The sequence below is a fragment of the Sinocyclocheilus rhinocerous genome, unplaced genomic scaffold, assembly GCF_001515625.1.
Source record: "Sinocyclocheilus rhinocerous isolate Xijiao unplaced genomic scaffold, SAMN03320098_v1.1 scaffold1725, whole genome shotgun sequence".
NCBI classification, from domain to species: Eukaryota; Metazoa; Chordata; class Actinopteri; order Cypriniformes; family Cyprinidae; genus Sinocyclocheilus; species Sinocyclocheilus rhinocerous.
The window spans coordinates 987,788-1,003,965 of NW_015627232.1; the positions used below are offsets into that span (position 1 = coordinate 987,788).

The 16,178-nt window shown below is 38.3% G+C and overlaps 1 protein-coding gene across 1 annotated transcript in view; it reads right to left on the minus strand.

Annotated features, from left to right (window-relative positions):
* The window catches only part of LOC107723442 (cadherin-2-like), a 48,019-nt gene extending 33,483 nt beyond the window's left edge, over positions 1 to 14,536 (minus strand). The window contains exons 1-2 of the mRNA XM_016532071.1: positions 14,325 to 14,536; positions 11,262 to 11,370 (exon numbers count right to left, since the gene is read on the minus strand). Coding sequence (XP_016387557.1) covers positions 11,262 to 11,370; positions 14,325 to 14,372 — 157 coding nt within the window. The 5' untranslated portion in view covers positions 14,373 to 14,536. The remainder of the gene's footprint in view (positions 1 to 11,261; positions 11,371 to 14,324) is intronic.
* Positions 14,537 to 16,178: the final 1,642 nt, after the last annotated feature.

A 16,178-nucleotide genomic window follows, 5' to 3' on the forward strand; every position in this document is an offset into this window, starting at 1 on the left:
GAAAGTCAATGTTGATTAATAATGCCAAAAGTGAAAGTCAATGGAGATTAATAATGCCAAAAACCATAAGAGTAATACTAAGTCTTTTTTTTTTTTTTTAATTCAGTAAGAAATTTGCAGCTCATAAATTAAATAAGTCAGTTTACTTGGCGGCCATCTTGGAAACCTCAACAGGAAGATGTTTATAGTAATTACTGATTGTTATGTGACATATTTCAAATCAAGTATGAAAATCTATGACAGAAAGATATTGTATATTAACAGATAAACGGGAAACAAGTAAATGTAGGGAAAATGTAGAACAGGTAATAATGAATGCAAAAAAAAAAAATAAAAAAAAATATATATATAGGCTACAGAGTAAGACTTCAAGCAACAAAAAACAGTAAGATGGTGAATATTATGGGATTATTAAAAATAGGTCAGAGAAAAACAGAACAAATAAGGGTAAATATTTACAAAATACACAAACAAAATTTAGTATAAGAAATTCAAAGCCATGAGGCTACACACTTCACTATAGTAGGTGTGTTCACAAAAATCATGGCGTAGTTTGTTATTAACTATTTGCATCTTTTGATTTTAATTAATCATATTTTCAAAATACATTTATTCAGACTGCTAAGAAGCAGCATACATTTGTTGATTGTGAAAATTAAATGTATTCACTTACGAAGTATAAACATAGTTAAAATATGGCTTGCTGTGGAACAAGCAAGAATTATATAGTAAAAATGTATAAAATTGAAGTTATTGATGATAAATACAAACATGGTTACTCTGTAAAGCACATGCACTTTATTAGTACTATTTCAGAAATGAAATCTGTTTCTTATCTGTTTTATGTATGACTCAAGTTTATTTTTTGTGATTTTGAATGTTTGACATTACAAACCACCATCCACTTTCATTGTAAAGAGCCTGCTTGTCCATTCTGCATAACATCTCCTTTTACGTCTCACTGTTGTGTTTCACAAAGTCCAAGTTTTGGACTGTCACCAGACTAACTAAATGATTTTTGGGTGAACTACAGCTTTAAGCTGGAGAACAGAAGTCACATGAGCCGCTCCAATTATCACCTCCTGCACCCGCTAACTCCTGTGCCAGCTATGTCTTTTCTCATTAAACACCAGAGAAATCATCTTTAATCGCCATTCCTTCCTCTCCTGTTGTGCGTGTGTGCGTTTAAAAAAGCGGACCCATAACGGGCACAGCTGCGATCCATTGTCCTGTATTAAGGTCATGCTAGCTTTACCCCGATCCAAATATATCCCTCCATCTTACGGAAAAACGCAAGAATTCCACTTCCCACTCTCTCCCCTCGCTTAACTGCTGACACACCTAAATCGGTGAGCGAGCTGATAGCAGAAGCAGAGGTGTGAGGAGAAGGGGAATGAGAGGAAGAGTGTAATGCCTGTCCAGCTGTCCCCTCTCTGATGTAGGCTATCCTAACTCCTGTAAAAACACACACACACACACACACTTAGACAGAGGGGGAAAAAATGACGCATTTGTTTGAGACATACCGATCTAGGCTTATCCTGATTGTCGGGGGGCTTGAGGGTAGGGGGTACTTACAGCTGTCAACCGGTGGGCTCTGATGGCATTATACATCCATATATATACACACACACATGCGTATGTGCAAAACGGAAATCCAGTGTTGTTGTCAGATGCCATTAGGACGGGATTAATCCGTCGTTTACCATTATCGAATAATAGTTCCTACACTCATGCACAATTACGTTTATGTCTGTAACCCTTTATGGATGGAGATTAGAATAACACAAATACCAGCCAGGTTAGGGGTGAGGGGGAGGGTGTTTTGGACAGGCGGCGAGATGGAGATGGGGTAACGTCTGCTGGGTTCGCTGGAATGTGTGTGTATTTGAAGTGCGTCGACTCGCATTCTTCACGTCTGCGGTAGCCGTACGCGCCACAAGTCAAGGCAACATAAACACTAATAAAGCATTAAAAGAGCTCCTGCAAGGCATTTTGTACCATCCAACACACACACACACACACACACAACTGTATGCTAAAAGTGTGTGTCCCGTATCTTCCCTCTGCAGGATGGGAGAAGGAGAGATTTGGCAGAGCATGAAATAGACCACGGCCATAGGAGCACATCTATACACACACACACACACACACACACACACACACACACACACACACACACACACACAGACACAGAGAGACACAAATCCACACACACACACACACAGACACAGGGAGAAAAGCATCGCTCCCTTCAGTGGGCTGTTTTAGCACGGTGGTGTTTTGTTTATGAGCACTGTGAATCACTGGGATGGTATTGATGACATCATAATTGGCCTTTCCATGTAACTGCGACACACTAACAGGATTCAGGAATGATTCATAAATTCACAATCACCATCTAAAATGAACAAGAAAAATATTAAATCCAGTAATTTGTTTCTGTCCAGTTTTTCTGTCTGAACTGTTTTCTTTCTTTTAACTAGTAATGTGGAAAATAACCTATTAAAAATAGTTAAGTACTTTAAAAAAAAATTGTTAAAAAACTTGGTTAACTAGTTAAGTAATTGATAGTATACTATATACTATTCTACATATGTATATGTGACCCTCTCTGTGAAATCCAGGCTAAAGTCTCAAAATCTAATTATGAGATAACAAGCATCAAAATTTGATTTCAACCATTAATTTCATTATGATTTAAATCTTTGACATGGTCTTACTCAAGTCAGTATAAAGATATCAAGGTTGTTGTTGTTAAGATATCAAGAATGTTCTTTACTTTATGAAGGATGATTTTATGTAGAAAACAGAAAATCACCAAAACATGACTTTAGCTGGGTTTTCACAGCCAGGGTCGCATGCGCGCACGCACACACACACACACACACACACACACACATTAATTTATCAATTATTTCTATAATTATTTATAATATGTAATTATTTGCTTTGCATTATATATATATAATTTAGTAATTATTCATAAATAAACAATAATACTAATTATTATTATTATTATTATTTTATTATGTCAGTCTCAACACTCAAAGTTCCAGTTCTTGGACTAATTGACCATCTTGACCCATCCCTACTTGTAACATGTTGTAAACCTTGACTGTGCTCTCCATTCCACTCCAGCATTTGGATCAAACCTTCATATCTCTCAATCATCCTCTCCCCCAAAAGCCCCTGCCTCGGCCTGATGATTGAAACCAGACTTCAGTGTAGTTCAGCCGCCCCCGCATTCTCCCAGCGCTATTATTATTATAGGAACAAAATATATTGTATACTTTATTATTATTATTGTTATTATTATTATATGAAAAGTAGATATTGTATACATATATAAAACTAATAAATTATTTTTTCTTCTTCTTAATAACAATAACAATAATAAATCAGAAAAAAATCTGGATGAACTAGTCCTCACTAACTGACTAGTTGGTTCTTGGACTAATTGACCATCTTGACCCATCCCTACTTGTAACATGTTGTAAACCTTGACTGTGCTCTCCATTCCACTCCAGCATTTGGATCAAACCTTCATATCTCTCAATCATCCTCTCCCCCAAAAGCCCCTGCCTCGGCCTGATGATTGAAACCAGACTTCAGTGTAGTTCAGCCGCCCCCGCATTCTCCCAGCGCTGCAGCACGCAGTCACCCAGGCATGCACCCAACCGCAAACTCCAGGCACGTAGAGGTCAGCGGCGCTGACCAGTGTGTGTGTGTGTGGGAGAGATCGTGAGCAGTGGGCTTCTGAACCGCGGGCTCTGTTTATCAACGGTCAGCCTACGATGACACAAAAACAGCCTTTTACAGCCATTGCTGCATAAACACGCTCAGAAACAGAGCGAGAGTCGCGATCCGATGGGGATCTCTTTCTCACCGCGTAACCACGCTATGATTAGCATACACGCCACATAATTACCCGTTTCCTGCGGTTAAACACCATTACTGCGTAAATTACGTCTAAAATACCTTCTGTTCAACGATCAATAATCCTCTGAGTATGAAAACTCAAACCACACCCATGTTTCCTCTTTTTCTCCTCTGTTTCTCTCCTCTCCTCTCTCCACCCCTCCCCTCGATCCAATATGGTCAGCACAGTGGGAAGGAATCCATCATTACTACGGAAACTAGGGCATCCCGTATGAACTTGCGTAGAGCGTTTGAAAGCATGCGTGTGAGAAATAAAGTCCTGTGCAAAATTAGAGACAACAGAGTTTTTGGGTCACCTGACCTCTGACAACAAAAAGCCTGAGAGAATGGAATCAGACAGTTGCCATGACACCAAAGCACCCAATAATAATCCCCCAACAGTCAAAAGGGGCTTACGTGTGCACGTGAGAGAGAGACAGATAGAGAAGGACAGAATGACTTGTGATTGTGTTTGCTTAGCGTTCCAACACCCTCAAGCAGTCTTGAAAAAATGGTTCAACAATAAAGACGGCCCGGGCCCAGTGCACAGTAAATTTACCAGTGTTGATTTTCCAGTGTTACAATAAAGTGTTAAAATAAAGTGTTGGATCAACACTGAACAGAATGGGTCTAACACCAGAAGTGTCAGTTTTCAAATAAGAGTATTTTGAATTATGTTTAGATGCTACATCTGTAAATCACTGTTTGCTACAATAGCCAAATTAATTTGGCACCTAAAACTTGTACATGGTTTATATCCTGGTAAGAAATTTGATCTGGTTTGTGATCAGGATGGTTGTTCCTCCGGATTTCAAATTTACTGTGTGGGAGAGAGTTTGGGCCAGTTGACAGGACAGTCGCTTGCTCTGTTGGCCAACTGTTGCACTGTCACTATGTATTACGCTCGTTATTAAGGTGCTTTTTTTTCTTTTTGTGATGTACTGAACATGATTGTTGAATTCTTAAATGTCAACTTTTAATTATTTAATTACAATTTTATTTTTATTTTTTTACAAAAATTTTAATTTTAATTTTATATAAATATATTTAAAATGATTATATATTTTACATACTGTTTTATATTAGCATTAATATTATTATATAAAATGCATTATATTTATAAAAATTTACATTACATATTTATTTATTTTAATTATAATATATTGTATTTTATAATAATATTTTTCTAATTATAATAATAACTTTCTACATTTAAATATGTTAAATAGCAATAGGTATAGGTGTGATAGTCTTACACAAGTTAGAATGGGTTAAAAATAATAAACAAATTAGTAATATTGAATTTTTTATGAACTATATTGTTAAATGAAATAAAAAATTAAATATTTATTTAACAAAAATATTATAATATTATATATTTTACATGTATATTAATGAAATAAAAAATTTAATATTTATTTAACAAAAATATTATAATATATATTTTACATGTATATTTCATACTCATATTTTGTCGTTTATTTATATTTCATTCTAATGAATTATATTTATTTAATCTAAATATATTAATATATTTTATATTTAAATGTATACTTTATATCATATTTTATAGTATATTTACATTTCATTATAATCAATTGTATATTTTACATTCATATTTTCTAGCACATTTAAATATGTAGGTAAGTAATGATACGCCTTGTGACAACCTTTTCCATGTTTTTAACAATTTTTAAATATTAAAAATTCAACAATTTATATACTACATGTGTTGCTCATTATCTATTTAATATGATTTTTTATATTATATACATTTTTACTTATAATACATTTATTTTATTTTACTATTTTTTTTTAACACTGCTGTTTTTAAACATGCTAAAAACAGAATTTGTGATGGGGCCTTGTGAAAATATTGGCAGGGCGAGTGCAAATCTGATCTACTGGCCAGACTGGGCCATGAGAAAAAAATCCTTATTGTTGATCCCTGCTTAAGCTTTGCCAAAACTACAATCCAGCTCCATAAGCAGCCAATGATAACCATTGAACACAGCTTGAGTCGTGTCTGATGTCATTCTTTACTCTTCGAAAATACAGCTTATGTGTTAGAGCAAAGCACTTCTCTAAAAATATCTGTGGAAAGGGCTGATGTCACACTGGATGGGTTCCACGCCTCCCCCCGCCGCACCAAACCTTCAGACCAGCTGACTAAAGAAACATTGTGGTGCTGAAACTGAGATTTTTTACAGCGATTTAGCGCAACAGGTGCACATACACACAGACGCTAATGAGAGAGCGCCGGATCTCGTGGTCCACAGTAATCCTGGTATGTCTGGTACAGACCACCCCAATTTATATTGAACTGTAACCACCAAAGGTCTATTTTTTGTCTATCCCAGGTTCACTACCCAAGGATTAATCCTTTCTTTCTTCTCTCTTTCTTTCGTTTTTCACATGCATCAGCTCTCTCATATATGCATGCTCTGATCAATACTCTTAGGGTCTTGGTTTTGCCAGATCGATTTAGGGTAATGAAGTCCATGTGGCCAAATCCTACCGGGAGAGAGAGAGAGAGCGTTTGTCAAGCCCAGAGGTTTGACCGTATGCGGATCAGAGCTGAGGCTTTAGAGAGGTCACGTTTTACTCTCATCCCTTCTACTTTACCTCTTTAACACAGACTACCTTTCCACACAGCCATTAATTAAGCACGTCCCATCCTCCTGTTGCATTTAAAGAATTGTGAAAATGGTTTGTGCATATTTTTCCAGTCTTAAAGGGATAGCTTACCTAAAAATGAAAATTGTCATCCTAAATCTCTATGACTTCCATCCTTCTGCAGACAACATTGGACCCTACTGACTTTCAATGTGTGTGTGTGTGTGTGTGTGTGTGTTCCAGAGGAAAATGAAAGTCATACAAGTTCAGAACAGCATGAGGGTGAGTAAAAGATGACAGAATTTTCATTTTTGGGTGAACTACTACTTTAAATGAAGATTTTACTTTTACTTTCAATAAACGGACAAAAAAACCCACCGAGACATTTTTTGAAATATATGTATTTTTTTTTCTTCCACAGGAAAATGAAAGTCACACAAGTTTGGAACGACATGAGGTTGAGTAAACGATTTCATTTTTCTTTTTTGGTTGAACTATAGCTTTAAATGAAGATGGAAAGCACAGTCGTTGGCGATGTGATCTTTAAAAACAATGACAGCAAAGGCCAAACTGGGTGACTCGCGCTGTCACTCAAGTAAACGGGCGAATTAGGACTGAACTGAACTCTGGGACTCAGATTTTGATGGTGAACTGTAGAGAACAATCCACTCCTGCAAAGCTTCCTCTCACCCGGGGTTTTTATGTTTCTTTTTTGGTTAATTAAAAATGTCAGTTCATTATCACATGTATATGCACACAACAAAGAATTTCGGTGCCTGAACAAATAAGACAATAGCACGCTTGGTAATCTTTAGACAGCTCATTAGGTACTTCATATTTAATTTAAAAACACTGAAGGGACAAAGCACCAGGAGGGCCAACCCCCCAAATCTACCTCTCTCTTTCTCTCAGTGTTTTGTTTCTCACTCGCTCCCCTTGCTCTCTGTATTCCCGTAACCTTTTTTAATTCCACCTCAGTCAGCCCATTGAGGGGCAGTGAACCGCATGCTGATGACCTCACAGCCGCGTTCTGATTGGTCAATCTCAGTGACCAACAGCCCCCACATGGGCCAGACAAAAAAGCCACTCTGTCTCTGTCACTCTCTCCCCCTTCTCTGTGTTGACTCATTATTGTTTTTCAGCTCTTTTACTTGTTCACAAAAACAGGCAGAACTGAAAGTTGGGTTTCATAGGCTCTAATCGGAAGTGATCAAAAACAAACACCGCCTTCCGGCGCGGTGCGATGCGTGCGATATGGTAATCACCTCTCACCTACTGCATCTTCCTCTGATCATTTGCTCTCTCCTGTTTTAAAACAGATCAAACGAGGTAAAAACAGGTTCCTGTGAACACAAGGAGGACACGGAGAGAGAGAAATTTGTGGAGTGGACATTCTCAGTGGTTAAAAGAGGCTTGAGTAAGGTATTTCATGGGAAAAAAGTTACAAAATGACTCCTCTAGTAAAACAAGTTTGTCTTAAAACTTCAAAGCAGTATCTCTGTTCAGAAGAGATGGGAGAATTATATGAGGAAAAGAAAAACAGATGAAAGCTGGAGAAGAGGCTTAGGAGGCCTAAAAGAAAAAAAAAATGGTTTATTGGCATGTAGGGCTGTGCATGCCATGAATATTCATGATATGTTTCAGATGGTTTTGCTGGCAATATAAAACTAAGCAACTTGGAAAGCACAATGATTTTAACATGCTTTTTATTTGGCCATTAGGTTTCCGAAAAAGGATGTGAGAATAAACTCTTCATCTGAATGTCTCAGATTTAAACTTAAAATGAACAAAACTGACTTGGTATTTTTGATAAATTTCCACAAACTGTCCAATGAAATTATTACTGATTCAGTCCTTTGTTTGTGAAATCATTCACTGTATATATATACACACACACCACAGTTCTGTTAAGCAGTGCATCTGTTTTCAAAATTACCAATAATAACAGTAAATGTTTCTTGATCACCAAATGAGCATATTAAAATGATTTCTGAAGTATCATATGTTGAAAATTCAGCTTCGCATTTTTCTGATCAAAATAAATGCAGCTTTGGTAAAGATAAGAGGTCCAAACTTTTGAACAGCAAAAATAAAAACATTGTATGTGTATTTAGATGTAAATATTGCTGTTTACTTGTATGTATGTATATTAATGCATATAAATGAAATTGAGCAACTATTACAAATAAGATGCTTTGATTTTTTTTCATTACATGTTTACTGTATTTTATTTCTTACATTACTCATTTTAAATCTGCTTAGCAAACAATGGCTGTTGTCAACTGACATACAAATATAAAAATGCAATAAACCGTCAAAAGACTAAAAAAAAGCCATGTTTTTCACTTTATATCTACATCTTCCAGACCCACAGGAAGTGAATTAAAATCCTTCAGAGCAGCAAAGACTACATAAGCACATTCTTTGGGTAGGAATCACAGAGTGGGCTCAGCGAGACAGCACTAACTGTACATTTCTCTGTCCCACTTAAAAAGAAAAGGAGGGACTGAGGGAGAGAGAAAGTGAAAGAGAGGCTGCAGGGGAGAAGAGAAAGTCTTCATCCCTAAGTCATTTGCCTAAAAAGGATGTGATGAATGAATGTCAGTGACACAAAACATCTACCTCATGTTTAACAAGAGACTCCCCGAGTCCTCTGTCAGGAGGGGGGAGATCGAGAAAGAGTGAAGGGGGAGGGAGGAGGATGATGGGAAGTGAATTTTTGCATCCTTTGGCAAAAGGCACTGTGCTTAACAGAGTTCACATTGACTTGCTAACCGTACAGGCTGAAATGGTAATGAAACGAGAACCGCTTTTGTGTTCATGTGGCCACTGCGATACAGCTCACCTTTCTACAGAAAAGGACATAGGAAGTGAATCAGTGAGTCAACTGTGAGATCAAATGACCAGTCTTTGTGAGCGCGATACAACTTGGCCATCAGCAGTTCCTGACTCACACACACTCACTTGGGAAATTCCTATCAGGGTGTGATATGTCGACTCTCAGTGTGAAATTTAAAGCAAGTGTTATTACTTTTATTGTAACTGTCACAGGTGTGTGTGCATGTTTGTGAGTGTGTGTGTGTCCCACAGTTCGCAAATAGACCTCAAGAGGCACAAAGCTACAGCTTGCGACCGTCTGTTCGTATTCTAGGACTTTCTCTTCCACAGTAACCCATGAATAAGTCAACGATATGGAAATGTAAAAATATGTCACTTGTTAAAAGTCGCATAACACTTTTAGACAAGAAAAAGAACAACTCCACGGCTCTCTGGGACAAAAATATTTTGCTTAGTGACGCACAACCAAAAAATATTCTGCCGAAACAGCAAAAAAAGCAGTTTTGGTTTCAGATTAAATAGTTTTGAGGGTTAAAAATAATTTGACTGAAACAATTATTTAATTAGCATGTCTCTGACAGCGAGTTTTGACTGTTTCAGACTCTATTTCATCCACACTACAGGTAAACATGTCAGCAGTGTAAAAAGCCTCAGTCCGTAACTTTTTGTGTTCAAAATTTATAACATTTATATAATAAGCGAGTACATCATGAATCCATTTTCCAAATAATCAGTGTGTATATTCTGACTATTTTAGACTGGTTCGGGTTGGCACCACTGCGGAGTAGCCCAATACCTGCGTGATTTGTCATAGACATAAACAGAGAAGTAGCTCCGGCTACAATGCTCTTCCGCAAGATGCACGCAGTTCTGTTTATTAACCGCTATAGAGCGCGAAAAGTTACGGACTGCAGCTTTAAGTTTATTGGAATATAAGAAAATACTTTTCAGTCTCTCTACTTCAAAATATAATGTTTCAATGTGTTACTTATTATTTCTTTGTAATTATTTGTGAAATTTACTAGAAATTTCTGAGTAAAAATTTTTCACCACCATTTTTTTTGGGGGGCTGAAATATCAGGAGACAGCTTGCTGCCAAAGAACTTTACTATGGCTGGCTTCATTTATTACCTGAGAACACGACACCTTGAACAGCAGGGGCAGTTCAAATAACCAAATTTGATTACTAAAAACTTTCAGCTCAATAAAAACTATTATTAGCATTTCGGCTCAAAATTTTATTTTGGTGCATCGCTAATTTTGCAATAACGTATTTCGACTGAATCACAAGTCATGGGTGTAACTGGTGGTTTAGTTTAGTTTATCTACTGGAAAACACATAGTTATGCTCTTTTTACGCTGTTGTAATTAGACGTGACACACGGATGTTTCAAGGTCTCCAAAGTTTACAACCGCAGCACAAATGTGGCCCCTGCCGGATTGACTGAATATATTGAGATGGCTAACTGGGATCTGTGCCATCGACTGACTGTATGGATACGGGCTGGTCTAATCAATGCTATTGATCACAACAGGGGGGTTTTGAGCACGGTGGGGGAGGGCGATTCAGCCGCCCAAATATTTCACACTGTGGCCCTTCAAAACACATTCCACCAAAACACTGAGGTGTTCCCCTCCTCCTGCTTTTTTCTTTCTCTCACACACATATCCCCCTTTATAAACACCCCCAGCTAAAGCAACCCTAACACCCCATCTCGTTCTTTCACATACACACATAAAGCCCACCCTTCCCCCACCCTCCCTTCTCTCTCTCTTTCTCTTCCCAACAGAATCAGGGTGGAAATCGAAGCCTGGTGAGGGAGCGTTTTGCCGCACCGGTTCGATTGGCGTTTATCAGGAAAATAAATGCAAACATCTCTGTTTACCTTTGAGCAGAACTTGTCCCTCGGTGATGACGTCGGCGGTCATGACGTTGTACTCGTTCTCAGTGAAACCCGGCTGACACGGCATCGCCCCCGTGCCCTGGACTGCCACCTGCCAAAAACACAAAAGCACCAGACAAATTAATCCCCCGATTAATGGTGATTAATAAACAGCACGGGCAAACCTACACCACAGCGAGAGCCAAATATCCAGAATCCCGAGAGGAATCGATGGACATAACGATCACGCTCTTTCACCATAAACAGAGGAAATGAGGCAGAACTCTGCTCAAGAAAAGCACCGTGATGAGACATTCCAGAGCCGCCGAGTCCATTGATCAGGCTACAAATGAACTCTTTGAATTAGCAATGCTATTGTATTTTTCACCGATTACTCGCTAATTTGCAGCAGAACGGCGAAATTAAATAAGGCTCATTGCATGACGATTTACTGCGTTGCTCCATTTCTTTTTATTCAAGTATAGCGAGGGGTTTCTATCTCACCTCCTCCCCCTCCGGCGCTGGGGCATCTGTTATTTTGAGGTGGGTGTAATTAGACTGATGAGGTCAGGAGGGCGAGACATTAGAAAAGCAGAGCTGACCAGGCTACGCACACTCTACCTTGAATGGCATGGTCTGGTGGAGCACTTAGCACATAAAAACACAAACACACACTCGCGCAGCTGGTGAAAGCACTCCGGCGACAAGTCACAAACCCTCCTTTAAGGTTTACGCTTAAAACAGGCGCGCACACCTAGCGTTTAACGCTCAGGACAAAGCCTAATTCATACTTGCCTTGTCTTATTAGAAAAATAATCGACCAGCTTTGAGTCATTCCGTCTTAATAGCATCTGATATGACACACAAAGTCAGGCTCTCAGTGTAGGCAAATAGGTGAATATGGTTTTTAAAAGAGGCTTGAGAAGATCAAAGGTGACGTCCACTGAGAAACAGCCTCTTTGTGTTGGAATAAGATCAGAGGCTTGAAGAAGACGGCTGGCTGTGTTTGTTAACGGCCCCATAGTCAATTTATCAAACATGTTAATTACTTGTTAGCTCGGTGGATGCTGACTTAATGTCCTACCCACAACGACCCATCCAACATTTGCTTTTGTGCTAACAAAGATCATCATCAACCGAGAGCTGATCAGGATTTTGATGTCGTCATCTCCAGCTGCCTTGCTGATGATATATCTGCAGAACGCCTATATAAAGCTGGCACTACAGGGGTGTGTTTGAAAATCTGACTTTAAACTGTCCTGTCAGCAATTGCTTAGCAATATGCTGCCTCGGCACATCCACACAGAGCGAATGATTCTAGATGGAGCCACATCAGCGGCCCTGCTGACATGAAGAATCAGAAGCAGAAAGAGCATATAAAGCCGCTATGTCACTATGGCGTTATAGTGCCTCAGATAAATTACAGTGAGATTGGGGTTTATAAATCAAAATTAAGCCCATTTAAACATGCAGTGATTCTTTTTTTTCAAACAGATCACTTCAAAGAATCTTTTATTTAAAAAAAAAACGATTCTTTTACATCATCACTTGGTTCTTGACAGTTACAGTGTTGTATATTCTATGCTCTAAATATTCGATTAATTATGTTTTTATTAATAAGTCTGTTTATTATAATTACACGTGTTTCAGTTCAGTTTGTTGCAGTCATGATTCAGTTCATAAAAACATTAAGCACGCAAATGTAATTTGTATTTATATTAAACAATATAAAAAATCATTCGTATCTCTTGGATGAAAGCGTTTTTTGCTATAACAATGTTTTTAAACAGCTCTGTATTTTAATATTTTTTCCAGCACGTTTAATTTTTAACAGGCTCGTTACGAATCGGACGATTCTCGGTTCAATAAATCAGTGAGTTGTCGGCTCGAGAACAACTCAGCCCAATTCGCTCACATAACCAGTTCTAATGATTCACTGGAAAGATTCGACTCCAAAGAATGACTCGTTCACCAATCGCACGTCGCTATCAAACAGCAGCGGGTTTTTAAACATGTGGAACCGTTATATCACACACAAACAGTAGTAAAACGCGACATTAGTTAAAGTTACACTTTAAAAACGTGCCGCAATAATACATTTACGAGGTCAGGACTGCAAATTCTGCAACTGCAGACCACAAACACAATAAAAACATTGAAACCCGGGCCAAATGGCCGATGGCCAAATGTTAACTTTATTGCCATGCAGATTTTTCACACGTTTGGTTCCATCACAACATAACAATTTGCTAGCAATTTCTCATATGAGAAGGCTGATGGAAACATAGCATGACTGCTCCCTGCGTTCAAATGTTAATTCTGCTGGACTCTGCATTTTCAGCAATTCGGAGGGCAGCGGACCCAAAACCTGACAGCACGATTCATTTCTCCGATCGCTGATCCGGGTCAGACTGATTTGTCATATCTGGGTTGCGCACAGAGCCGTCGTTCGCCGTGAGATTTCGCATTTGCACATCTAAAAGAGACAGAGTCGGCGGAAGAGGGCACCTCAATGAGCTGTTCATTAACTGATTATTGTTACATCTGTTTCATCAGTCGGAACTCGGAAAGGGACCATTGTGACCTAATCACCTCCCCAAAGGGCAACTTTTCCATCTCGTGCCAAAAGAAGCGAGAGCGCGTTTGAAAACCCGCATTCATCTGCGACTGGCTCCGGTTCAGCACAGGACGGTTTAAACGGGGCTGCTAGTACACAATCTAACGGCTACACAACATAAAGCCATCGCACACAGAGACTAAACCTCTTGTGAGTCACTCTGAAGCGAGAATAATAAAATAAAGACTCTTTAGAATTGCATAGCAAGCAAATTAGATGCGACATGAAGTCGAGACAAACCGAAAAACCTATTATACTGAATATGATCTAACTATCGCCCTATTTAAATATCCTGCCACTAAGCAAAATCGTTTATTTGTATTCTGCACACCAATAATTTCTCCACTGTTTACAAACACCACAGCAAATACGCCAAAGCTCAAACATAAAGCAGCATCGCGCCCGAGCGCACATCGCTTGTCGGACCCTCGATTTTAACGTTAACGTACCTGCAGAGCGGCGAGAAGCCCCAGCATCACGCCTCCCGAACAGTACATCGTTTAAATTCCGTACTTTATGAAGAAACCGATAGAGTTGGCCGTTTTCCGCTGCGTTATAATGTTCCGTGCGGTAGCGGCGGCATGTAGCGACAAAATTGTCCCTCCGTCTCTCTCCGGCACTGATCCGTGCTGCTCTCGGTCTGGTACTGAGGCTCCGCTCGCTCGCGCAGTTCAACGGCAGAGCAGCGCTCTCAGCGGCGCCCTCTAGCCGCGCTCAGTGGTACTGCGCCGGAGAGGGTGCTCCTTTCCTTATGTCACCCCCTTCGGCCTCCGGAAGTCACAGCGAAGAAGACAAGACCCCGCCTTCTTCACTACAACAAAAGGAAGATATTCTTTCTTTAACCCCACCCAACTCCTTAATGCCCACTAATCGGCAAGAGGGACTGAGAATTCCTGGATTTAAAGTGCATGTCTCATGCTGGTGGGCTACTTTGAAAATGTAATGTTGTGGTAGTAATTCTGAAAGCATCGTTAACGACCTCATGCTAGGGGTAACACACAGTCAGCGGGTCATTACTGTAAAATAAACCCGAAAGGGTGATCAGGACCCTCAAGAAGTTCATCTGCTAATAAAACAAATAAAGATATGCACCTGAAATTGGAGTTCAAATAATTTTATTATGTGAGGGGAGACTGAGAAATGCCAGACGAGTTGGGAGTTTATTTTGCCATAATGACTGTACTTACTACAGGAATATTTTAGAAATAAATGCATGGATGTGAAGATTTATTTGTAGTAACCTCAGCATATATGCTCTAACAATAAAAGCTCACATTTTTTTTAACACTCCTAAAAATATGTTTCAACATTTCAAAAAGAGGTTGCTACAGAAGAACGTTTTTTGGTTCCACAAATAACCCTTAAGTGAACAGTGTGAAGAACATTTTAATAATCAAAGTCAAAGTTAAAGTGTCATGAATAATATTTTAATCATCTAAATAATATTTTTCCCGATATGAAGGACCCTTTGTACACTATTGAAAATAAAGGTTTTATATATATATATTTTTTTTTTTTAATTTTTTTTTTTATTTTTTTTTTAATTATTATTATTTTTTGCAGCAATGCAATCCATATTCTTCCCGTAAAAATGGACGTGGCCATCTGTAAATTTTATGGGTCTTGCTTCCGGTCACATTGGCTTCCAGCTATTTTTAGCTGTACAAAACAGCTCATTTTGCTGCTTGATAGTGCAAATTTGTGTCTTACCATATTATTTTAATGTATTATCTTAATTATGAGCACACTGGTTTGTAGTGCAAACCGTTTTACCATTTACTGTACGTTGTTATTCTTCTCGTTACTTTCCTATAGCGGCTAATGAACTGGAAATCTCGCCCATAGGCTTACTTCCGCGTTTAGGAATAAGGTGGATAGAAAAACCATTTTGGATTTCCTGAAGAGCCTTTTTCAGTTAACAGTTTTTAAAAGAACAATCTTTTCTTAGTGTGAAGAACATTTTAATAATTTTAAAAAAAAAGAACATTTTGTCCAATGGGTTATTATATACAGTATGTTTTTATATATATATATATATATACACTGTAAATAGGTTGCTGTAAATTTTACAGTAACTTACTGGCAGCTGGATGCCAGTAATTTACTGTAAAAATGTTTACAGTATTAGTACTGTAATTGCATTTACAGTACAGTAATGTCTTTACTTACTTTTATTTACAGTATTATTACTGTATTTTCATTTACAGTATCAGTACTGTAATGGCATTTACAGTACATTGTCTTTACTGTATTTTATTTACAGTATTATTACCGTATTTTCATTTACAGTATCAGTACTGTAG